Source organism: Musa acuminata, chromosome BXJ1-4 (genome assembly GCF_036884655.1).
Source record: "Musa acuminata AAA Group cultivar baxijiao chromosome BXJ1-4, Cavendish_Baxijiao_AAA, whole genome shotgun sequence".
NCBI classification, from domain to species: Eukaryota; Viridiplantae; Streptophyta; class Magnoliopsida; order Zingiberales; family Musaceae; genus Musa; species Musa acuminata.
This window is the reverse complement of record NC_088330.1, coordinates 9,560,612-9,586,724: the sequence shown is the minus strand read 5'-3', so window position 1 is coordinate 9,586,724 and position 26,113 is coordinate 9,560,612. Positions and strand designations below refer to the sequence as shown.

Below are 26,113 nucleotides of genomic sequence, written 5' to 3'. Positions count from 1 at the left end.
TTGGATATGATATTTGCATTCCAAATCATAAAATAGCATTTATACCCCTCCAATGCTATTTATTTATATATTTATTAATTATTATTATTATTATTATTATTATTATTATATCATCATTTTTCACTGATCATTTGACTCATTACCTTTTAAAGTCAAAATGAGAGGGATAAATATGAAAATTATTAATTTATGACATAATTTTTTGAGTGACATTAATGTTAATTTAGATTATTATTATTATTATTATTATTATTATTATGGTCGACTTAAATTTATCACTTTAGCTATATTCTTATTTGTTAAGTACTTTATTTGATGCTTCAATCTTGCGGTTGATTGTGTATGGAACCTTTTAATAATCGTTTTAGATTATATAATTATTTCTCATTTATAGAGTAGTAGGTAAGCAATAATGAATCGATCTTAACTACGATACGAAAAATGAGCTGATATATTTTCGGAGCAATTAATTCGAACCACATTTCCGATTGAATTGAATATAAATACCAAATATTTGCATTGTAGTTTATCATTAATTGTTCGAGAATTATATATATATATATATATATATATATATATATATATATATATATATATATATATATACATACATATATATATACATATATATATATACATGTATACATACATACATACATATATATATATATATATATATATATATATATATATATATATTCGTGTCTAATTTGGGTTAAATTTGTAGGTTTTTTGGATTCAATTTGAGTATTTAATTTTTCTGAATTCATATCAAAAGGCAAAATGTTTGCTCCGCCGCTATCCCTCACTTAGGTGGGGCCCAGTTACCTTGGCCAATGGGAGGCTCTGTTACCTCACCACGACACCAGACAACGTTACACGCAGGCATTAGAGCGACACGTGTTCGGGACACCTAATAGGTACAATCCATACCGAAGCCATGACCGCACGCTGATGATTTCCTCTGATCCATTGACCCAGCCGCCTCAGGTCAAAGACGCATGTGCCATTCGAAGCCTCCGGGTCCCACCCTCCCTATCACGTCTCGGCCAATGGAATTATCCAACCCAGACACCCTGACCGGTATAAACAGCCGGGGATTCTGAGGCTCTTATGCCGCGAAACCACACGAGCCGAGCAAGAAGAAGCCTGTTTCTCCGTCGATGGATTCTCCAAACCTCTACTTCCGCTGCTCCGAATCCTCGGCCGCGTCCACACCCGAATCCCCGGAGCCTGCCCCGTGCTCCCGCCTCGACCAACCGCTTCCCTTCGACGTGAACGACGCCGATGAGATGCTCTTGCTGGACATGCTCATCGATGCTCCCGACGTGTCTGACTCTACCATGGCTGCAGAAGAGGTCGGGTCGAGCGTGACGGCGGAGCCCCCGGGGAGCGAGAAGAGCTACAGAGGTGTGCGGAAGCGGCCGTGGGGGAAGTTCGCGGCGGAGATCAGGGACTCGACGCGGCAGGGGGTGAGAGTGTGGCTGGGCACGTTCGACGACGCGGAGGCGGCCGCCTTGGCCTACGACCAGGCGGCATTGGCGATGAGGGGGACGGCGGCGGTGCTCAATTTCCCTGCCGAGCGTGTGCGGGCGTCACTGCGGGACCTCGAGCTGGGGGTGGATGGGTGTTCCCCGGTTCTGGCACTGAAGAAGAGGCACTGCATCAGGAAGAGGAGGAGGTCAGGGGGCAAGGTAAGGGAGAGTGTTGTGGTCTTGGAGGACTTGGGAGCAGAGTACTTGGAGGAACTCTTGAGACTGTCAGAACCTGCAAGTCCTTGGTGATCATCCAATGGTTTTGCTTTCCTGTAGCTTGTTCTTTGTGATGACTAACAGCTTCACAAGTCTAATGATTTGCTCATTCCCATAAAATCTGGATCCATCTTCTTTCTTGATGCTTCATTGTATAGTAAACCATGGCTGCATCATCATGTGGCCTACACAACGAGCAAAGATCTTCTCTCTCTCTCTCTCAATTTAAGATACATGCTCAGATTACCATGTCAAAAGGTAGGCTATGCCAAAAGAGGATGTCATGTTGCCTTTTTTCGATGAGCTCCATGTATTGCTAGACTCTGTCCAACTGAGTTTACGGCTCATATTGTTTGGATTGGAAGAGTTGATCTGAAACCATCTGAGATATGGGAGTGAGACAGAGATCATATTTACTGGAGGAAACGATGTGCCCATCCCATATATTATATACGTATATAACAGTGGCTGTTCAAGAAATATATATACATATATAGTAGATAGGATATCACAATTAAAAAGGGGCTGTTCAAAAAATACATCACCCACACATTGATCATAGACATATTAAAGTTCGAACATGATCCAGCTTTGACAATCCTACAGTTTACTAGCAGCTAAGATCCAGCTGGTGCAATTGTATACAACCTTCTCTTGCATCATGGTGTTGTGTGTCAGTGGGTGTAGTGGAACTTTCAGCTCTGTTCTGAAATTTTCTATCAGTTTACAAAGAAATATCACATCATCTACAGAGTGATTTCCCAAATTTTCCTTTAGTTGAACCTTATTTTGAGATATATAATAAATCAATAGATCAGCAGCTGATTGATTGATGGAAAGAGAAAATGAAATAGAAGTTCTCTCTTCCTTCCCATGTGGTGTTTAGAAAATCTCATTCTTTTGCATGCAGTAGTTAGAAAAGCTAGTGATAGAAACAACTCAATGGTTCACAAAATTTTCCTTTGTTTTACAAAAATCGAATTTTATGCTACCAGGAAAGCACTAGAGAAAAAAATGAGCAAAATAGGAACAAGATTGAATAACTTGGATCATCATTTGGTTGCTCTTTTGTAGGCTACCAAGCTGGCCATCAGAAATGACTTGGACTGCAGTTTGATCCCCCCCCTTTTTTTTTTCTTTCCCTTACAAATAGGTCAATCTTTTCTGTGGCAAGTTTGTGGTCAAAATAAAAATATTTTCTCAGATCTCCATGATCTAAATTTAGCATATACTGACATGCATGATATCCTTGGACTCAACTTTATGCAGAACTAATCCGACAATGATGTGTCTGTAGGTGGAAAATATTCAACATGAAAGAACGAAGGGGAATTGCACTTCCTGTGATGAAGACAAACACGCATGGGTCACATCGCAATCCATTTATGACTTGGTCCTGAGTTGTTATTGTCATTGTTCCTTCCTGGAACTTAATCCAACCATGGTGGACATCACATCTTATGATTGCTCTATTGTTCTTGATGCAATGCTTATATATACACGGAGAGAGAGAGAGAGAGAATGAATTGGTCAAGAGAGATATCAATTCAATCTAAAATTTTAGTAAGTTGTGGATATAATCCAACATGTGCCATCCAACTTTCGTCAATTCTTAGCAATATACGAGTGTTTTTTATTTCTATTTTTAATTCTTCTTTCATACATAAATATTGTTTATATATATATATATATATATATATATATATATATATATATATATATATACATGTGGTTGTTGTTTTAATATTATATACATGAGGTCATGTCGACATCACATGTGGCTCTAAAATGTCAGGAATATTATGTGAGCCATAATCATAGTGGTCAAGATGCATGATGAAGTCAAGTTTTAAGACCATTGACTCTTCCTTTAATTTTGGGTGGAGATGTAGGCCTGAGATAGCATTGTTTAGGGCCTCACATTGAGATCAATGCCGTATGCAGGTGGGATTTCCTGAACCTGTCACATCTTGCATCACCAACATCCTTATGATCTCAATCATCTATCTATGTTGAATAAAAAAAATTAAACACTACATAGTTGGTAGGACCAAAATAAATTAAAATTAGAATAACTCTTCTGCGGTCCCTTCCAACCCTTACAAACATGCTTAGCCTTCACCTGTACAATTGTCTCAGGTTGTCTTCAGAACCACATGTTTGCAATTTAAGGAGGCACAATGATCACTTTATACAATGGGGTGGGAGGTGAAGACCAGCCACGGAATGGTGTTACACAAATCACTGCATGCTTCCTCACAGGTTTTAGACATTACATACAGTACCCCAGCTGTTCTGAATGACAATCCATCCTTGTACAGGATTCTTGAAGTGAGACAAATAGGAAATACGTTTTGACACTGTTCTAAATCCTTGTTAAGGACGTGCTGGAGTGGGTAAAAAGGTAGGACTCCCTTGGAGATCTGTTCATGTGTGTTTGTACATTTCCCGGTCCAAGAAAGCGCACCAAAATTGATTGTGGCTTGTATGGACAAAACTAAGCATATGTCTCAGTTCTTTTGGAATGTCACCATGCAAAACAAGGCAATGCAGCGGAAAACTACGCCGTTGATAACTAGGACCACTATACACAGCCACCAGTCACCGATGTTGTAGCCGTTCTTTATGAGAGAACCGCACCGAGTCACCAGCCACACTCCAGAATACCTGAAACAGACAGTGACGGTATCAAAGCGAGCATATCAATAGATTTCTCTTGTGTTTCAAGTGCTTTATTCTTGTTTTCTTTCCGGAATGATGAGATGAGTAAAACAGAAAGCAGAGTGTTAAGTACTAGTATGGGTGCTACTTGATGTACAGGTGAAGAACCGCAACTGAAGTTCACATTATCAAAAGAAATATATCTTAATCAATATTGTTGTCCAACAAAAAATTAGCTCATGGGGCTAATACAAGAGCCGCATTCCAGGCATATAAAGCAATCAGCAACAGAAACGGGGTGCCATTTTGCGTGCCGAGAGCTCATATATAAGCTTTAGCTTCAGATGATGGCACGTTAGACAGCTGAACTCGAGCATGATTCAAAGGCCAAAGTTATGTTTATGCTGATGTTTACAAATAAAATGCATGAAATTGTAACTCTTAGTACTACTAAATCCCAAGAAACAACTTAAGCGCTGTATTTAAGCTAACAAACACATCAAAGTTGCCAGGTTTAAGCTGTCAACAAGCACATCCTGTCAATGGGAATAACTCATATGCTCTATTAACATAGATGGGTTAGAAATGCAATGGTTGTTTAACCATACCTTTCAGCATTTGCAATTACAAATGCTTCCAGAGCCCACTTTGTATAGCATAAATTTGCCAAGAATTTTGAAGTCTTCTGCTGAGTTGCTAGGAGAGTTAAAACAACAGGAAGTAGCACCGACCACTGCAACATGAAACACGAATGTTAGTGAAACAAAATGATATGAACGAGAAAGGGCAAGTCCAAATGGTATTGATTCTGTGATGGAACACACCAATTGTGCTGAACCTGGCTGGAAGAACATTGCAAAAGCATATGCGATTCCGGTTACACAATAAACAAGTCCGACCAAGATGATGTAGTTATCTAAGATGGAAGACCTGGGATTGTTGAAGAAGTAGAACATAGAGAGATAAACTATTGGCTTGATTATCGTATTGAAATGATCGATTGTATCTCTTGCTAGAAAATAAGCCAGCGAACTCATGCCAGAAGCTCTTTCTCTCAAATATTGCAACCTTTCAAGTGAAAATGATCTCAGTGCTCCAATCTTGCACAAAAGAGCTGCAATTTAACAGTAATTATCGATCATAGTAGGAAGTATAAACTTTTTGCTCCAGATGCTACATGAATCGCAATGTACAAGATGACATTAAAAAAATATAACTGAGATGTCATGATCTTAGCATGCATTTGTTATCAACAATGAGTTGTATTAAATAACACACGATGTAAACTCATGAAGCAAACGTTTGAAATTAGGCAATCTCCGACTTACAAACGGCAATGACGGTGTATGTGTAACCCAGTGCTCCAAATGTTTCATCGCTCACTTTCGCAAGTGTTCCTAAGCACACACCAGCAAGACATAAGATAAGAAAGTCAACTCCTTGTATTCTGGCCTCCCTAAGACGTTGCTTGCCAACCCTGAACATGAAGAGTTACGCATCAAATTCGAAAGCTCAGTAAAAGAAGATGAACAAGTTTCACTTTTGAGACACCTAAGCTGTAAAGTTACCTTCCCAAGAAATACTTGTATTGCCTGAGAACACCGGGAGTTCCGCGGTTGGACAAATCTTTGGATTTAGAGAAATTGTACTCGTACTCATCTCGCTTTTGTCCTACGATATCCTTCACATTATCCCATACTTCTCCAGCAATGGATTGTGTCTCAGAGCCAGTGGTAGCAGGACTTGATCCACCTCCCCTCACTGATGCATCGATGTCACCAGCATCCTGTAGCATATCTCGGGGCACTTCGTACCCATTGTGCAACATCCATCGCAGCGGCAGCTCCTTATAATTCACACCTGTACTTGTGCTTGGCTTCACTATCCCTTCTAAAATATCAATGAAGTAATCAGGAGGGTTCACGCGCTCGGGGACATTAATCCCTAGCCCTGCAAAGTATTCTTCCACTTTCTTCACTGATCCGTGGTATACTGTCAGCCCTCCTTTTGCTAGAAGTATCAAGTCATCAAACATCTTGAACAACGTATAGCTGAATCAGAAGAAAATTGCACTGAGTTATTCGTTTCTACGGAGCAGTGATACATTTACTTCTGCAAGCAATAGATATAGAAATTGCTCTGAACATTTGCAAGTTATGCTTTGTGCAGGAAACGATGTGCTGAGCTTATAGTTTGTACGAATGAGATCTATCATGCAAGAAAATAGAAATTTAAAGGTCAGTTTGCGTTTTGAAGTTATACAACTTCATGCATATGCAGAAAAAGGAATGAAGACAATTGTACGCTTAACTGAAGGTCAGTAGAATGTGTGGCATATTAAGTGGAGAAGAAGCAACACAAACACATTTTTAGCAGAAAACACATGAATACTGACTAAACCAACCTGGGTTGGTGAACAACCATGCAGATGTTTACCCCTTCAAGGGCCTCCCGGCGCAGAGCTCGAAGAAGCAACTGAGATGAAGAACTGTCCAAACCAGATGTTGGTTCGTCCAAAATCAAAAGAGAGGGTTCCATCACCATCTCCAGACCAACATTTACTCTTTTTCTTTGCCCGCCAGAGATACCACGTTTCTCTACAGTCCCCACCAGCGAGTCCCTCACTGCCTGTAGGCCTAAAGACTCGATAACTCTCTCAACAACTAAAACTTTGTCAGGCTTAGACAACTCTGCTGAAAGTCTGCAACACATGAGAAGAGAAGAGTTAATATCATGTAAAAAGTATCCATCTGAACAGTGAAATTGAAACGAGGCTCTCTGTCACTTGCCACTGCACAAGCAGGCTGCAGGACTTGTTGTACATATCTCAATTTCTATCTTTGAGCTATGCCTAGGATGATCTGAACTTACGAAAAACGAAGTCTATACTATTAAAATTGCTGGATTTTTTTTAATCTTAATGAGCAGTATAAATCCTAAAAACACTAATGAGAAATGAGAGAATGTTTGTAGAAAACTATGTTGAAAGTCTCTTCTCACCTGCATCTAGCACTGAACCAAAGATTCTCCTCCACCGTCAAATTTCCATGAACAATATCATCCTGTGGCACAAAACCAATGATCTTTTTATATGAGCGTATGGGTTCTGCTTTCCCATTGATGAGCACAAGACCTGAAGTAGCACATCCTGTTGCCTTTCCAGCCAAAGCATTCAGAAAAGTGGTTTTCCCAGCACCAGATGGGCCCATCACTGCAGCCACACGACCAGGCATAAGTTTTCCTGTTACAGACCTCAGGAGTTTCTTCTTGCTCCCTTTCAAGGTCAGCGTGAGGTCCTTGAAAGCAACCTCGATCATGGGCCTGGTTCTTATATCGGTGTCAGTGGCCATGGAAATCACTCCGGAAAAGGTCAAGTTTTTGTTCTGCTGTTGCATGGCTTTTTCCTTCTCTATCTGACCATATGCATACTTGAAGATTTGGCTGCGCGTGTGCATCTGTTTACCTTTGGGCATGTTCTTCTTTAGGTTCTTGTCCCCTATTTCGACGTGGAAGCCTTCGTAAGTATCAGGATTCTCCTCGAGCGATTGCATCATCTTGGTAAGGTTACTTGGTTCCTTCTTTGAAGGTTGGCCGAGACCCTTGGGAGGATCTTGTCGAACAGACTTTTTACGAGAGAATGTGCGAGACAACTGTGTCTGTAAGCCAACTGCATGTTTCTTAGCAACATCTTTGGCTGTTTTCCACCTTTCACGAGCTTGGACAGTCTCTCTTGCATGTCTTGCGGCAGCTTCCCTAGATTTTGCTTGTTTTCTTTCCCGGCTGGTGAGGATTTGGCCAGAGAAGTTATAGATAATTAACAGCAGTAGACTCAACGCAACCTACAGGTATTGTCAGAGAAGGTTAGTGTCATCCATGCCACATGCACTTGCAAAACTTTCAGGCCGTAGCAACTGTAGATATGGATCTATACTGAGTACAGTAACAAGTTTTCCAAGGAATGCTAAAACCAATAATTGCTATCTTTATGTAAAGCAGATTAAGCTAATGTTCAAAGGTGGTCTTGAGGGTTCAACTTTGATAAACAACATGAACAGGAGAATTTAGTACGAGGGAAGGCTCACCATCAACAAGGCACCAAATATTGTAATATCTTGATTGGCAGAATTTGGTGGACAAGAGCTTTTCTGAAAGCATCCTGCAAATGCATAATAATTTCAATGAAAGAAATGCCTGCACGATTTTATACAAATTCAAAAGAAAAATTATGTCCAGGCTTAACTTCTCAGAAGATTAAAAGGCAGGACACAATATTGTTGTAGATATGCAAACAATATTGGTAGTATACAAAGATTATGTCATAGAAAAGAACACAACTTGTTGGGTTTGCAGTTCTAAAGATAGTAATGACCTTTACTATGATTTCAGTGTTTCTCTAATGTCTACGTTCTGTTGGAGGGCCAGTCCTCTGGAGATATAGAGAAATCACATATTGTATGGCCTGGAACATTGTTATAAATTGTTCCTTTACTTAAAAACCTTGGCAAACCATTGATGTAAATCATTAGTCAGGCCATGGAAATGTTGGTTGTTTTCCCTCTTCTCTTTTATCTCCTTCTATTCTGTTTTGCTGCTAAAAACCAAATAACATCTTCCAAATGGAACCAATAAAAAAGTCTGAATCAGCAACATAAAGTCACTCAATTTAGGTGGCAAACATTACATTTGAAAAGTTACATTCTGCGTGGCCTATCGACTATTATAAAAAAGAAAATAGGATTTTAAATGTCAACCAAAATCTTTTTAAGACTATAATTTTTTTTTTTTGACATTAAGATGTTGACTATAATTCAGAATTCAAATACAAGTTGCTTTATAAAATATTTCAGTGAAATTTAAAATTGACATTCAGTTGGACCATAATTCATCCATGGTTCCAAATTCCTAGCCTATCGAGTTTCATTCATCTTAAAGGACAAGTTGCAGTTTGGAAGATCTACATTACTACCTTCAGATTAATTGATGCAATGAAGAAGCAATCCTCTAAAATGTCTCCTAAGCTTAGAAAAGCATAAAAAAGAGTGGAAACACACAAGTTTTATTGTTGGGAATAATTTATGTCAAAAGCACAAAAAAACCAGAAAGAAATTGCATACAGTTTGTTGCATGAGGTCACTAGTGTTTAGCAAACATAAGAATGTTTTGATATTTATAACAAAATATATGGGAGAATGACTAAAGATGACAATATTTGTTATCATATAATTCTGTGTTAAGTCCATCTCGGTTAGAAAAGATTGGATGGAGTAATCATTTTATCAGATCATTGAAAAATGGAGGATCAGGTTGATGTTTATCAAGAATTCAGAAATCAGAAGTTCCAATAAACATGGTGCAGGTAACGGGTAACCTTGAGGTGATAGAAAGGACTAGGGAAAAAAAACTAAACGTATATGATTAAGGGTACCAAGGTTCGTCGTACCGTACCATACCGGCGTTTCGACCCGGGCTCGGTACCGGTACGGTACGGTATACCGCTCGGTACACCTAGGTGTACCGAGCACTGTAGCACTGCTACAGTACTCGGTACGGGCGGACCGGTACGTATCGCCCATACCGGGCGGTACAGTCCGGTACGACAAACCTTGAAGGGTACAATATCTGGAAAGAATAATGCAGGCAGGAATCCCAAAAGTAGATGACATAATGGCAAACTGTTTCACAATCTAGCACATGATCACAGCATTATTATGACTAAAATGTTTAATCTGGACCAACAACAGCATGCTGAGGACTGCAGTGGAAACAAAGACATTGGCATTAAAGAACACAACTGGTGACGAAACAACAGAGTCAAGACAGAGACTAAACATTACCAAGTTTCTGATCTATGATTCATATTAACATCTTAGAATGAAATATATGTCAGGGAATTACTGGGAACCCAACTACTAAAAGGAACTTACTCGTCTGAGTAGTAGAACCCTTCCTGCAGTAATATCTGAAGAAGTATTTCAATGGATATTAGTTGCATAAATAAAAAATAAGGATAACATTGTGTGGTATGATTGACTTGGAGAAAATAAGTATTTTTTAACTGATACTTATAGCAAGAGAACAGGAAAATTAGACAAGTAGGTTTGAGAAACAATACCCACTACTACAAGAAATTTTCTGTATGGTGCTTGGACAGTAATATCCTGCTGGGCAAAATATTTCACTACTAGTTCCAACATCTGCCCACATATCAGCACTCCCACAGGTATGATTTGGCTGTCCAGGAGGTAGCTGATAATTGTACCTGAAATCTTCCTAAGTTTTAACATGTATATGGTAAAATATTCAAGCAATTGTATAAATATAAATTAATAAGGAACTTTAGGAGATCAGGATAAACTTACGGATCACAGACCCCAGTAGTTTTGTTCAGTTTTCCAAGTGGGCAATATGCACCTAATGGGCAGGCTGCAGGTTATTAAAGAAAATGAAATTAACAACATTTCTTAACAATTCTGGATTTCAATGAAATAGGTAAATGTATATATACACAGAAAGAATAGAAAAAAATTCCTTTTGAGCACATCAAAAGCAAACAGTAATCAGAAGCACAGCTAAATTATGTTAAAAAGTCCAAGGCTTATTTTCCTTTTCTCTTTCTGTTTTTCTTTTTTTTTAAAGAGAGAGAGATAATATTTCTTGCACTTACACTATAGCAGACATAAAATTGCATTATTGCTTAAACATGTTAAATAAACTAAAATCTTTCCTTATGGTGTTTGAGAAACTCATCCAGAGGATACATTTCAGAAGTCACGTTTTTGAAATTTAAACAAATACATACTCGCTGATAACTCTTTAAGAAAGCAATAGACTTGCAAATTGAGAAAAGAGAAAGATTCAATAATGCTGTACTGTTCAGAACATAATGCAGTGACATATATGAAGGGAATCATATCAGTTTATGCTGTTCTATAATAAAATCCTTATAAGAAGCATAAATATTAGGGGAGGTCGAAACATCTGATGCAATGAACCTGAAGGAATTCCCTCAGTTTTACCTTAAAATGAAGAGAAATCGTTGCAAGGCATAGTGCCATTGTAACAACTATACTGTCCATTAATGCAACTGCTACATTGAAACAAGTACTGTTCAACAATCTATGCAACTTAGATTTTGGCTAGGACCTAAAGGCTCTGGTACAGGTTTTTTAGTACTTGAGATAGCTCATTGTTCAACAGTAAACAACATTGAGAGTTGAGACCACATCCTTCATATGGTACTATTCAAGATAGGAAGCCATTCTTGAAAAATGAGGAAACTCAGGTAAACTGTAAATGTTTCAGATACAAAAGTCTGATATTTATATGGAAAGAACAGGAAGGAAGAAATGCAGCAGAAATAAAGAAATTCTAAAAAGATTGCAGATGTCACATATGATTTTGGAACTTTTTAACATATAAGACATCTGATTTTTCTGCAGTACTAATGTATATTTATGTAAAGAATAGAGAAATTGTTTGAAAGATTCTGAAACCTTTAACAGACATATGATAACGATCATAAACTGCAGATAGTGTAAAATTCATAGATCTGAATCCAAGAGAGAAAATAAAGATACTCACGGATCATGCAAGTGATACCATGAGGACAGAAGAAACCCTCACAACAAGGGCGACAGTTGATACTTCTCATAGGAACAACCTTGGAATCTTTAAGATTCACTTTCTGGTCTTCGAAAATACTGCAAGCCCATCCTGGCTCACATCCAGATACCCATGATGTCAGATTGCAATTCTTGTTGGGTCTTAGATAATTCTTTTTTCCACCATTATCATAGAAGCTGCTAAAGTAGAACTTAGTTTCTGCAGCCGTGCATAAGCGTCGAGTAAGATCTCCTGTCAATTCAAGTAAACAATGCATGAGAAATTTATCTATTATAATATAATCATATACCACCTGGAAAGGGATGTAAAATATGATGATTCTAGTCTGTCTATATGCTGTAGAAACACAAAAATTCATTCAAATAAAAGTGAAAAGTTATCATCCCAACTTCTTTAATAATGATTGGGAATGCACTATGAAAAATTCTTTACTTTAAGAGGTATATCATCATAATACACTGAGCCATCCAATGTCGCATTCATCTTAATGCACCTTCATTTCTCTTTACCAACCATAACTTCAGCCAATTAATTATGCTCCAGCTAGCAAGGACTGAATCTACAAACTTGTATGTTCCAATTGTCCCAAACCAGAAGTGCATACCCTATAAAATCTGTATATATCATCTCAGCAAGCGCATTACCATGATATTTGATCTTGGCTCTGATGGAACAAACCCAAACCATTCTATTCAAGTCTTGCTTAGAGACACAAACAAAATTTTATTTTATTTTCGCAAATTCTTGCACCTACAGAAAAACTTTTTTGCTGTGTTACCTAGCCATTTATATTAACATTTTCTCAAAAATGCTCCCTTTTAAAGGCCAGAGTACCAAGTTTCTGACACTATAGACTAGATAACTATCAGTAATTTAGTAATACCATACTTGCCTGATGCCCACAATTTCATATTCCAATTTTGTATAATCAACCTTGTACACAATAGGGTTTGTGCGCTTTCAGATGCAAATTTCTCATAATATTGCCAGCTATTCCACCCAAATCTTCCGTAATTGGCTTGTGTTTCATGAAATGCACCTTCATTGCTTGATTACACAAGGCAATTTGAGTTCGATAGACGAGATGATTGCTCATGTTGAAATGATTGTGAACAGAGTTAAGAACGCGTTGTACTAGGAAAAGAAAGCAAGAAGAGCTCATACCATTAGTCTCTTTCATGCATTTTGACAAGAAACTCAAATCCGACGAGAAATTGAACGCCTCATTCCAATCCTTATCCCTGGAACCAAATAACATCACCTCGAGAATCAATCCCCTGCATCTAAAAAGCCAACAAACCAGCGAGACAAGAAGCGCCAGCAAACATACGCGTTCTGGACGCAGAAATCCAGATGCTGGCCCATTTCCATGGCGAAGCTGCCCGTGAGGTTCATGATCCGGTCGTAGATGACCCCGGCGAACAACGGGGACGCGCCCTGGGCTTGGCTCCCGTAGTCATAGTCATCGTCATCCTGGCATTGCCCGAGGGGCAGGCGGCCAAGGAGGATCGCCATGGAGGCGATGATGACGATGAACGTGATGTTGGAGGCCGGTCGCGGCCTCCGGCGGGACCATGCGGCCAGCATCACGGGATCCGTGCGATAAGGAGTGTTGGAGGCCGATGTCCAGAGGAGATCAGGTGGGGGGGGAGGGGTTGAACTGGGCAACGTGGGCTGTAGGAATGGTAATTTAGGGTTGTCGAGAGGGGAAGGAGGAGGTGGTGGTGCTGGTGCTGGTGCTGGTGCTGGTGGTGGTGGTGGAGTGGAGAGGGGTGGGGAGGAGAAAGGAACGGAGGGGAGAGAGAGACGGCGCGAATCCAGGAATGGCGAGGGCATTCGGTCGCTACTAACGGGGCGGGAAGTGAGGAGGGAGATGGTCGTCTTTAAATGACTTGGACATACAGTCCAAATGCATTGGGTTTTGCTTATATTTCCCTCCAAAATTTATTCTTATATACATCTTAAAATTCAGATTTTTGCATATATATATATATATATATATATATATATATATAATTGATAGGGAACCAAGATTTTGTAAGAATTAATAATTATAAAATAAAACTGTATGAGGCCCACCTTAAGAAATAATTTTTCACAAGCTTATATGTTCACATCAAAAAATAAATGATGATTTATCATTTGATAAGCATTTTCTCAAAATAAACATACTCTTTTACATTATTCATTTATACAAATTGATTTATCAATCGATCAGCATTTTCTCAAAATAAACATATTTTTTTACATTATTCATTAACACAAATTGAAATGAGTCAATAAACAATTCCCAAGAAATACAAGTTATACATTATACCACAATCATCCAAATCTTCCCAATTTTACAATATATTATAACACTATATCCACATATTTTGCAATGCTATCAAAATTTATTTTTTTAGAAGGTGTTTCCTATAGTTGTGCTGCATGTAAACCTAAATTTAGAAATATATAACCTAGTATTGTTGGGTTTCATCAATGGATCACATTATCATGGATTCAAGATGGTTATCCCCTATCCACTATTTTTTTACGGTTCTCTAATTGAAAAAAAATGAGTATATCCCTTTGTTTTTCTCACTAATTATTTAAATAAATTCAACTGTTTTTCATTTATGTGTTTGATAATAATAATAAAAAAAGTTTATAAAAGGATATGAACAAATATGTTTATATATTTTTATACCTTAAACATTATTTTAACGATTATATATTAGACTCACTTATGATTCACTTACTAAGGTTAAGGTTGAGTAGTTGAAACATTATCTAATCTATTTTTTGAATGTACCAACTAAGTAAAAACTTTGACAGGTTCAGATTTTATCTTCACTACTTATTATTTACATAATAATAATAATATGTTATAACATTATATTTATTATATTTTGTTATAGTTTATTATTACAAAAATGATGTCAAAACTCTAAATGATATTAACACTGTATATAAGCTTAGAAATTAGTAATTCTTGGATATATCCTTTTTAAGTTTAAAAATAACAATAAATTTACTATTTTAAATTTAATGTTTTTTAAAACTCATTAGCAACCATGGTTAATAACTTTTAACCTGAAATTATTAGACAGATATTTGAATATATATATATATATATATATATATATATATATATATATATATATATATATATATATATATATATATATAATATCTGCAAGATCTAAGTATTTGAAGGATTATATTAATATGTTAATTTAAAATTTGAAGGTTTAAATCTGCTATTTCCTAACTTTGAAATAATATATGTATGTAAAAGCTTGAATAAATATACATACACATTATACCTTGCATTGCTTACCAGTAACAATCACCAATGCAAGATCCTCTAGATTGGAGGATCATTCTATTTAAGTGCCATGATTTCCAAGCCTGAATGGGCGATCCAAGTGCTCTTTATATTATTGGATTTTGTAAGACAATTACAAATAATAATAATAATATTTTTTTATTAATCTGTATATCGAACCAAACCGAACCGACCCGAACCGGACAGGACTCCGATGGATCTTTTGTGCTTTTGGTTTTTCCTCGATAGAAAACTGGGAGCAGCGGCAGTTGTATTCAAATCTTAATTCAAGGACCCGAACCGGGCCGGTCCGATCCAATAGTGCCGACCACAATCAACGAGTTGATAGCCGGGTGACGAAATGGGACCCACGGGTGAAGCCCGCGTCTCTGTCTCGTAACGAGGCAGGTGGATCTCGGGTAGGCGAGGAGTGGGTAAGAAAATATCGGGGTTGTGCCCGCGCCCCGCCCTGTTTGGAATGAAGATTCCGGGATGCTATTTAACGATACCCTCCGGAAACGGCCATCCACAGAGCGAACACCTGCCTTTATTCATATGGAATCCCCGAAATGCCCATAGATGTTCCAGCAAATAAATAATAATCGAACCGTATTCCAATCGCCGGCCGAGGAAGGATGGGTGGCATGAGGTAAAGAATAATTTCTGACCGTACAGTGAAAATAGGAGAAGAAATTTATCAATTGCTTCAATTGGACATTCTGGTTCGACCGAATCGATAATGATTGAGCTTAAATTTTGGACCGCATCACACAGGTTCGGGCCGAACCGGTCCGATTATTGCACAGATCACAATCGTTCCCACTTTGCTGACCCCGTCAAAGTAGGGGCAAATTAGTCATATAGCGGGCCTGTGAATCGCGGCAACATCCCCGTAATTTCGAACCAGTCCATTTCCGTTTGAACTCCCATCTCCGTTCTCTTTCTCCTTCGCTCTCTTTCCTTTTCCGTTCCCGACTTGTCTTCCCCTCCAATATACAAACCGTTCTACCCCTTCCGGAATTCTCCGGTCTCCGCAAACCCTAATTCCCAATCCTTTCGAGTTCCTCGGGGCCTTCTCCGTCGTCGCTAACGCTGCCGGTGGCACGCGAACCGCTTGCCTCCCCTCCGTCCGGTCCGATGGCTAACGGCCGCGGGTCCTCCGAACTCGAGAACTCCGCGTTCCGCTGCGGCGTCCGGACGGGCCTCAAGCGGGAGTTCGTCTTCGCCCTCAAGGCCCAGTCTCAGTTTCCTCTCTCTCTCGGTCGGACCCGCTCCGGAAAATCGTCCGCCGCCACCGTTGGCGCACCACTTGTCAATGAGAGCAAGCGGCGGAAGAAATCTAGGACAGATATGACGCCGGAGACCGCTGAACCGCAGCTTGTCAATGTTCCGCTGATGATTCTTGCTCCTTCCCCTTCTGATCTCGTAGAGGCGGATGCCCTCGCCGTTGTGGATGGTAAGGATGAAGTCATGGTGGATGTTGTTCCCTTAGAAAACGGGTCTTCGGTGGAAACCCTCATGGTGATGGATGGTCGAAATCAATTCGTGGTGGAACCCCTAAAGGTGTTCGTGACAACTTTATCAGATGGAATCGCTGAAGGCACGGTGAATTCTCATTCTCAGCCGGTTGAGCCTGCAGAGTTGACGGGCAAGGCTAATGAGACGGCAAACTCTCCTGCGCATGTGGATAAATTCGCAGAGTCCGAAATTGGTGGCCAAATCGTGGTCGATGACAATGGCATGAGCAAATTGAACGTTGATCTGAATGAGACTGGTTGTGTCGAAAACCCAGTTGTAATTGATGGTAATGGTGGATTGGAGGTGGATAGTTCAGAAACAGAGAACCAGGCAAATAAGAAGATTGTGTCAGTGACTGACTATGCTTCAGAGGAACCGGCAATCATGATGCCTTTTTCTATAATGAAAACGGGTGAGGGGGATTCTCCAGTAGAAATGTCAGCAGTAATTCATTGTCTAGATGGAAGAAATATGGAGAGTGACTCATCAAACAGGACGTGCAATAGGAGGTTTACAAGATCCACACTGACCGTGCCTGCTAAAGAGCAAAAAGAGCCGCCTGTGAATCCTCCTGTTACTATGAATGGTCATTACAGTAACAAGGATAACAATAGTCACTTTGGGATGCCCCTGAGGAGGCTTACAAGGTCAGCTGTTAAAGCAAAATTGGAGTCTAGTTCAGGGGACATCACCAGCACAAGCAGTTATTCATCAGGATCAGAAGACACTAATCATGGGGTAGATACTGTTGATTCTTCTTCAGTTTTGATCCCAAAGAGCAAATTGGAATTGAAGATGTCAAAGAAAATCACATTAACAAAGCTTCCGAATAATGTGAGGGAATTACTTTCAACTGGATTGCTTGAGGGGTTGCCTGTTAATTACATTGCCTCCAATAGCAACGTAAGTGGCAGGTTTGATATATTAGTGGGTTAGTCTTTTGATGACTTGATATTGGTGCTTTTTCAGTGGAAAATTTGCATGAGTTGGAGTATGTTGAGTTCTTGTTTGTTGTCTTTTTCAATTTGGGAATTCTTGTTACCTTCTGTCTTTTGCTTTCGGTGTACTTGCACTTCTATTGTAGGACTCAAGGTGGAGTTATGACAATGATGAACTCTGCTTTACATTATTATTTTCTTTTTTTTATATTATCATCATGGCCTTAAAATTTTGACAAGGAACTATGTTTGTTACATTGTTGTTACAGCATATTGGGCTTCAAGGTGTGATCAACGGCAATGGCATTTTATGCTCATGTGCTTCTTGCAATGGTTCCATTGTTAGTACTTCACTTGATCATTTTTCACTATTGTTCAAGGTACCATATATTGTTTAACAGGATTAATTGTTTTCCTTTATCTTTTTTCTCAAATCAAGGTTGTTTCAGCATATGTGTTTGAACAACATGCTGGTAGCACAAAGAAGCATCCAGCGGATTTTATTTACTTGCCAAATGGGAAAAGCCTCCATGATGTAGTTAAAGCATGCTCCATTGCCCCTTTAGACATGTTGGAAGCTACAATTCAGAGTGCAATTGATCCAGTACCTGCAAACAAAACTGTTACTTGTCAAAAATGCAAAGGTGTTCGACTTTTTTTGAACTTCCTCATCAGTTGTCACATTTTGGTTTGTTAGATGTTTATTCATATTTTGACATCTGCAGGGTCATTGCTTACTCCATGGTCTGGGAAGTTTGGGTTGTGTGATTTGTGTTTTCCATCACAGCAACCTCCAAAAACTCCAAACCTGATGCATGGAAATTTTAACTCTACAAGGTTTGCCTCTTGAAATTATTTGGTATCCTGTCTTTATTTGTGTAAGTTTGTTTCTGAATTAAAGGAAATATGAGGCATCTATATACTTTGTTTCCAATTGAATCTTTTCAGGTAATCATGCTATCATTGCTTAGATTAGATGAATTTAGATTGTATTATATGGGAATCGTTGGAGACAATTTCTAATTTTTTAAAGAAAATAGGTGGCATATTGTTATACAGTCTTTCTGATGTCAAGTACTAGGACATCTCTAGTGAAATACCAAATGGAAACCCATGCAAGGCATGGTTCACATTGTACATAATTAAAGGATTAAGCAATGGCAAGACAGTTCCTAAGAGACTAAGAGTTATCATCAATCGGCAGAAGTTCTGGTGAGAAATTGTGAGAGTTTTGTTTGATTCAGTTATTCTTGGGTTTTCTTTGAGACAAAACATAAAAATAGTGGACTCTGTGCACGAGGTGAATGCAGCCTTACCCTTATATTTAGAGAAGCTGTATTCATGGCTTGATTTCTGGTCACACAGATTGCAAAGAAGCAACCTTTACGTTGAATCAAGATCCATTCTTTTCTTTGAGACAGAATGTACTTTACCTAACCAATTGATATCAGTTGATGTTAAATGAATTAATCATTGAGTTAGTGTCCTCTGGTTTTCATTGTTTGCATTACTTGTTTTTAGACTGAATCCTGTAGGTTATATTGTTTGAAATGTCCATCTTGTTTGAATTTTCTTTTAACTATGATCATTCCTTTACAATTTGCATACTTGATCTCATGCAATGCTACTTATCTTGTCAAATTGTATTCTTTTAATTATTCACACAATTTCTGAACTCAAAATATACCTTAATACAAATGTGCAGCTTCAGGGTATTGAAGACAGGTTCTGTAGCAGATCCAACAAGTAGCTCATCCAAGAACCTATCATCCAATAAGAAAAATAGCCTGGGAAGATTAACTAGAAAGTTGGTAGTTTTAAACTCTTCTATTGAATATGTATGTATTAATTTACTCACAATCACTCTTATTCACCTATTTCTTTTTTCCTTCAAGAGATTTGGGCTTGCACAAGTTGGTCTTTATGAATGACATTTTGCCTGAGGGTACCGAAGTAGGCTACTATGTTTGCGGAAAGGTGTGCAATGTGATGGTTGATTTATTCTTATTTAATTTATCCCATTTATATCTGCCATGGCCTTTTTTAACAAGTTTTTTTATGATGACTAGAGGCTACTTGAGGGTTATATAAAAGATTCTGGAATATACTGTCAATGCTGCAATTCTGTGGTAAAGTGTTGGCCTGCACATGTTTGTTTTACTTGTGATCTGTTTACTCCAGATTTTAACAATAGGAACATTAAATGACAGGTTAGTCCTTCACAATTTGAAGCTCATGCTGGTCAAGCATCAAGGCGCAAACCGTAAGTTTATGATTACAAGGTTGCAGCCTCTTTATCTGAATTGATCCATTAAAAATTCTTACTTATCTGTTTTCATTTTGCTATGGTTGTCCAGTTACAACTACATTTATACTTCCAATGGAGTATCTCTTCACGAATTATCGGTTTCACTATCAAAATGCCGAAAAATGTCTTCCAGTGAAAGCGATGATCTTTGCAGCATCTGTGCAGATGGTGGAGACCTACTTCTTTGTGATCTCTGCCCCAGGGCATTCCACAAAGGTATTTTTCTTGCATGCAAAAAAAAGTTGCCTTTTGGAAATTAATTAAACTTCAGAGGGGTATTTTACACTAGCAAGATTATTTTGGCAAACTGCCTTGGTTAACTAGTCAACACATTTAGATGTGCGCACATGCGTGTGTACTTAGATCCATGTTGTCTTTGAGCCTGGCAGCTTGTCTATGATGGACTTTATGCTTTTAGCCTCATGTCATGCTGTGATGGACTTGATATTATTGTTAATGTTTTAATGTTATTGTTAATCATAAAATTATGATTACTGATTTCACGATTATTTTTTCTTGCTTATACAACAACTTGATGGTTAATCTGTTTTGAGTGTTAATGGCATCTTCTTACAATTATTGCAGAATGTTTGGGTTTGTCAAGCATCCCGAGTGGAGATTGGTGCTGTCAATATTGTCAAAATCTCCATCAAAGAGAAAAGTGCCTGTCAAGTAATGATAACGCAATTGCAGCAGGGAGAGTTGCTGGAGTGGATCCCATCGAGCAGATATTTAAAAGGTGTATCCGTATTGTCACGACATCAGAGACTGATGATAGTGCATGTACATTGTGCAGGTTAGAACTTCAAACTCATGTTTGATATCTTTACAGACCTGTAATACAATTATAAACATTTTGCCCTAATAGGTTAGTTAACTCTTCATGACCTATCTGTCTGCTTTGTAAAGTAGTGCTCATCTAGTATTGAGGTTCTCGAATCCACATTAAGACCATGTATCTATGGCTGCTGAATTATTAGATTTTCCAATTTTCTTCAAAATCTTTTGGTTGGAAAGTAGTTTGAATGAATTTTGTGGGTTTTGTTTTATGGAAAACCTCTATTTCGAACCAGATTTACCTTTCTGATTGTCTTTGATTGTTTCTCATGCGTTTTTGATACATTAAGGTGCTTATATCTATTCAATGAATTTATACTTAGTGGGTTATAGAGATTCAGTTTGCATTTTGGAAAACTAGTTTCTTTATTAATTTCTTTCCTGATTATTTAAAATGTATGCAGGTGCCATGATTTTAGTAAATCAAGATTTGATGACCGCACTGTCATGATTTGTGATCAAGTATGTTTCAAATATTTTATAAAATTAGTTTCACATTTTATGGGATTTGTACTGTCATTTTGTGATAACTCTGAGTTCTTTCACTTTCAGTGTGAGAGAGAATACCATGTTGGATGCTTGAGGGATCATAAAATGGCTGATTTAAAGGTACAGAAAAACGTGTATTCTTTCTTCTCTTAAAGAGATATTTCTCTTTATTAAGTTGTTAAATTTATATAAGCTTTTGTGACAGTGGTGCACCAATGTTGAGGTACACAAAATTTTGAACTAAGGCAGTTGTTACAGATGAGCAAAAAAAAAACTTAATTACTTGCCTGTTGCTTGTTGGTATGTTTGTCCTATATGGACATAAAGGATTTGTTTGGACTTGACTGTTTCTTCATTTTCAGGAACTACCTGCAGGGGAGTGGTTCTGTTGCACTGACTGCAGCAGGATTCGAAGAGCATTGCAGGTGTTTCTTCATCATGGAGCAGAGTTGCTTCCTTTTACAGATGCTAACATTATAAAGAAGAAACGTGATAGTAGAGGCTTAAATAAAGAGGTTGATGCTGACATAAGGTGGAGACTTCTAAGTGGAAGAACTCTTGAAGCAGACAGTAAACTTTTGCTTTCAAGAGCAGTCACTATTTTCCATGTTAGTGATCCTTTATTATCGATGATTAATTCTTACACAAATGTTATTGCTAAGATTTGTTTTTCTGTTAGTAAATTGTTATTATCCACATTTACTGTCAATAAAACTGAAACATCTGATAGATAACATTTAAAATTATCAATCATTAGATTGTTTAATGAGTCTAGTGCTGAAAATAACAAGTAATTGGCGAAATGGAAATGTGGGAGTCTGGCCGGCAATTGCTTACATGAATTTTCTAACCTGTCTTAGATAAAATGGGTGTCATTAAGGATTTGGAAGAATGCTTGTCTTATTCAAAATATTTGAACATGTATATTTTAAATATCATAAGATTGTTTTTTCTACAAAACATGTATATTTTAAATATCTTGTCATATATGTATCGTGTGGGTGTTTGATGTGTATCGGATTTGATGCTTCTTGGATATTGTTGAACACATATCAGATATTTCGGGGAAGTGTTGGATTTATTAAAAGTGGGTCTTATGAATTTCTACTTGGAAAACACTTCAAGAGTACTTCATGGATATTTTGATGAACTTTTTACTTGAATATTGTTTATTTATTAAATAGAACAATGTATGATTAAATGCACTACTATAGTACTATGTATTTGCACGCATTGAAATGATTTTCTACAGTTATCATGAATTTTCAGTCTTTTGTTATTTCTTGGCATACTATGTTACTGAAAGTAAAATCTTGTGCTGAAAAAAGTAGGGATCTAAGTTATCATTTTATCTGTCATGAATAGTTATATCCGACTATTTATTGAACACATAATTATATCTCAAATTGTTATACAAAAAAATTATATGTTTTAAATATTTACTTATTGATCTGTCCGTGGTGTATTGTATCATATTTTTCATATCTTGCCATATCAACATATCCATACTGTGTTGTATCGGACTATCGGGCTTATTATATATGTCGTTATCATTGACATCCATCTAAAAAAGATAGATTAGCCATTTTTGACCATGGGTAACTTCAGCTTGTTTTCTTTAAAGAAATATATAAAAATATTATGTGCCAAAACTACCCATAATAGCATCATAATGACTTTTTGAAGGCTACTTACGAAAATTGGATATATGCTACACATAAAATTTTAGGGATAACTATAAAAATCTTTGACTTTATATATATACATATACACACACACAATTTTGTCTGTATCATTTATTATTTTGGTTCTTCACTTTGTGGTCGTGACATCGTGTTATTATGCGATTGATTAATTTTTATTTTTTTGTTCTGTCTGCCTTCTACAATATTATGGGTTGCACATTAATGGAAATTAAAAACTTGGTTCTTATTTTTTTTATTGGTTGATCGTCAGGAGTCATTTGACCCTATTGTTGAGTCTACAACTGGAAGAGACCTCATTCCTTCAATGGTATATGGGTGAGGACTGAGGACATTAATTACACTTTTTAATTTGGTTTTTACTTTTGCATTTTTGTACTAATTATCTATTTATTTTCTGACAGGAGAACTGTGAAGGACCAAGATTTTGGAGGAATGTATTGTTCAGTATTAACTGTTGGGTAAGTGTTAATTAGTAAAGTGAATATCTTTTTACCAATTTATTTGTAAGGTTATGATTTTGTCTTGCTATGTTCGTCATTGCAGTTCATGTGTTGTGTCTGCGGGAATTTTACGTGTTTTAGGAAGTGACATTGCCGAACTTCCGTTAGTTGCAACGAGTAGAGAACATCAAGGCCAGGTGTGTGTTCTTATATCAACTTATATTAGTGATGCAAGCTGTCTTTAGTAACATGGTAGGTTTGGCTTTAGTCTGATGGTGGTATGCTTGGGTACTTTTTTAGCATGTGGTTTTCTAGGGAGAGTCTTGGGCTGTTATTTGCTAATTGTTGCTTGTTTTTTTCATCCATTTCCATAACAATTTCATGGGTTATTGTGCTGTCTTTTGGGTGGCATAATCCAAGAAGCTCATTTTAACTAATTCTCAAAAAAGTTTCGGTGATGGAATTTTTATCTTATTTATGTCATAAATCTGTGCTGCACATCACATGACAAGGTTCTACTACAGTGCAAAATAATGCACTTACTGGTTATTGAAAACGAACATGCACATTTTTGTTACCTGCTGATTTCTTTCTTACATTTTAAGAAGGAATAGTACTGCATGGGTAGCTTTGACAAAATGAAGAAGTTGCGCCCATGTTGCCTTCAAGCCATAGATGGCCTCTCTGAATGCCGGTTAAGATTGGGAACGTTATACTCTCTCTAAACACTACATTGGTTGGTGCCCCATGCATTGGAAATGTCTTTCGCCTAGCGCTGGTATAAAGAAAAGATCAAGGAAATAAATGAAACATTTTGCTGGTGTCCAATCAGATGAGCTTCCTGCAAGATAGTGAGCTACACAGGATTAGCAATGCAAAAGTAGTAGTTGATGTTATGTTTATTGGTGGCAGGTGGAAGTTTATATACATCAATCAACAGATTGTTTGCTTCTCATTCCTTGAACTGATTAGACGTTTATATATTAGACGATCTTTTTGGTGGCATTATGTTAGTTAGGGTTTTGATTGCTTAACCAGTCTGATAAGACTATTAATTTGGTTTAATAAAGTGTTTGTACATGTTCAGTGGAGGCCTATTGATGCACGGTTGATTGAGATTAGCTAACTAGGATTAGTGGTGTGAGTGAAGGAGAGGCGAAAGAACTCATGGTTTTCTAGTTGAAGTTTCTAGTGCATAACGCGTCTAAATTAAGGTTCAGTGCCATAAGATGATTCATATCAAAGCTAATTAACTGCTGTTGTTTTTGTAGGGTTATTTCCAATCTCTGTTTGCATGCATTGAGAGATTGCTGGGATCGCTGGGTGTCAAACATTTAGTGCTGCCTGCGGCTGATGAAGCTGAAGCTATCTGGACCAAGAAATTTGGTTTCACCAAGATGAGCTCAGACCAGGTTGGCATCCACATTAATTGTTCTAGTTTACTCGCATGCAGCGATTTCAACAAGCATAAAGACATTAACTTCATGTTCTGCAGTTGGAGAAGTACCTAAAAGGTGCTCACGCAACGGTCTTCCATGGGACATCGATGCTCCACAAGCCAGTTTCATGTGCGGAGGTTTCCTGACGAGCTTCCAGAAGCAGAGAATTCAGGTAATGTCAGTTGGAAGAGCCTCTTTTTTGGTAGTGCTTTTCGGTTGGCATGTACATACACGAGGGTCTGCTATGTACATGATAGAGCTGTCCTCGAAAGCAATTTTGGGCTCTAGAAAATTCCTTATTTTATCTTTTTTGAAGGAATTATAGGAATTACCCAAAGGGTAGTTGAATTTTGATGTTAATGACTGCGACACATTGTTGGAATATTAGATTAGGTATATCATTTTATTTTTACAATGCCTCTCTTCAACCTGTGTTCTCTGTATGTGTTGTGATGCAGTTTTCTCTTCACTGTGTGTTTTCATATTAGTCTTCCTGCAAATAGAAAAATAATTGAATCACAGTGAGGAAGGTTTAAGTTTGTTTTTGTTGTACGTGGCTGTGTCAATTGAAATATATGTGCAACACATATCTTTATGATAAACATAAAGATTGATCTTTGATATGTGGGCTTTTCCATACGTATATATTAAATATATTATATATATTATATATATTATATATATAATTATTATATGAAACTGCATATTATACAAACGGTCAATTTTTCAAAAAAACTTTAAAATTTTATTTTCTCTTGTAAAGTGTTTCCTTTTTTACTTTATTTATATAAATTATTTTTTAATATTTTAAAAATGATATTACCCTTGGTCTTCGTCTCGTCGTTCATTGACTTTGTTTCACCATGGTCGTCTCAACGTGCTATGTTACAGGTTGCCTTCATCACCACGAGGTCTCATCGTGAGGCTTTTGTTGTCATTTTTATGACCTTTACTTCATTGTGAGGCCTTATTATCTTTGCGTGATCATCACCTCCTTCCGCGAGGCTCCTTCACATAGGTCCTAACCCTGTTTCTATGAAGCTTTCGTTCCTGATGTCAACTACTCCCCACCATCACCCCTCCTTTGGGGATC

General features: G+C 37.6%; 3 protein-coding genes across 4 annotated transcripts; 2 read left to right on the top strand and 1 right to left on the bottom strand.

Moving 5' to 3' along the window:
- The first annotated feature begins 1,089 nt into the window (after nucleotides 1-1,089).
- On the top strand, nucleotides 1,090-2,042 carry LOC135672411 (ethylene-response factor C3-like). Its single transcript, XM_065180892.1, has one exon. It carries the CDS (start codon nucleotides 1,164-1,166, stop codon nucleotides 1,782-1,784), a length of 621 nt encoding a protein of 206 aa, XP_065036964.1. The 5' UTR covers nucleotides 1,090-1,163; the 3' UTR covers nucleotides 1,785-2,042.
- A 2,080-nt stretch (nucleotides 2,043-4,122) lies between these two features.
- LOC135672410 (ABC transporter G family member 28-like) lies at nucleotides 4,123-13,658 on the bottom strand. Its single transcript, XM_065180891.1, has 14 exons — nucleotides 13,366-13,658; nucleotides 13,200-13,276; nucleotides 11,994-12,266; nucleotides 10,772-10,835; nucleotides 10,525-10,671; nucleotides 10,337-10,371; nucleotides 8,495-8,568; nucleotides 7,413-8,251; nucleotides 6,817-7,113; nucleotides 5,981-6,463; nucleotides 5,741-5,889; nucleotides 5,237-5,526; nucleotides 5,021-5,145; nucleotides 4,123-4,418 (listed from the first exon to the last, which is right to left on the bottom strand). Exons 1-14 carry the CDS (start codon nucleotides 13,620-13,622, stop codon nucleotides 4,262-4,264), a joined length of 3,267 nt encoding a protein of 1,088 aa, XP_065036963.1. The 5' UTR covers nucleotides 13,623-13,658; the 3' UTR covers nucleotides 4,123-4,261.
- Nucleotides 13,659-16,274: 2,616 nt separating this feature from the next.
- Nucleotides 16,275-25,435, top strand: LOC103981677 (uncharacterized). Of its 2 annotated transcripts, XM_018824586.2 has the most exons (18): nucleotides 16,275-17,766; nucleotides 18,071-18,142; nucleotides 18,241-18,445; nucleotides 18,527-18,638; nucleotides 19,507-19,608; nucleotides 19,697-19,778; nucleotides 19,871-19,930; nucleotides 20,012-20,064; nucleotides 20,159-20,325; nucleotides 20,695-20,905; nucleotides 21,351-21,408; nucleotides 21,499-21,555; nucleotides 21,798-22,043; nucleotides 23,392-23,456; nucleotides 23,543-23,599; nucleotides 23,685-23,778; nucleotides 24,853-24,993; nucleotides 25,077-25,435. In XM_018824586.2, the coding sequence occupies exons 1-18, from the start codon at nucleotides 16,483-16,485 to the stop codon at nucleotides 25,164-25,166; spliced, it is 3,156 nt and encodes a 1,051-aa protein (XP_018680131.2). In that variant the 5' UTR covers nucleotides 16,275-16,482; the 3' UTR covers nucleotides 25,167-25,435. The 2 variants fall into 2 exon arrangements, with proteins under 2 accessions (XP_018680131.2, XP_065021724.1); XM_065165652.1 differs by lacking the exon at nucleotides 25,077-25,435 and having other exon boundaries at nucleotides 23,392-23,448; nucleotides 24,853-24,991.
- The last annotated feature ends 678 nt before the right edge of the window (nucleotides 25,436-26,113 follow it).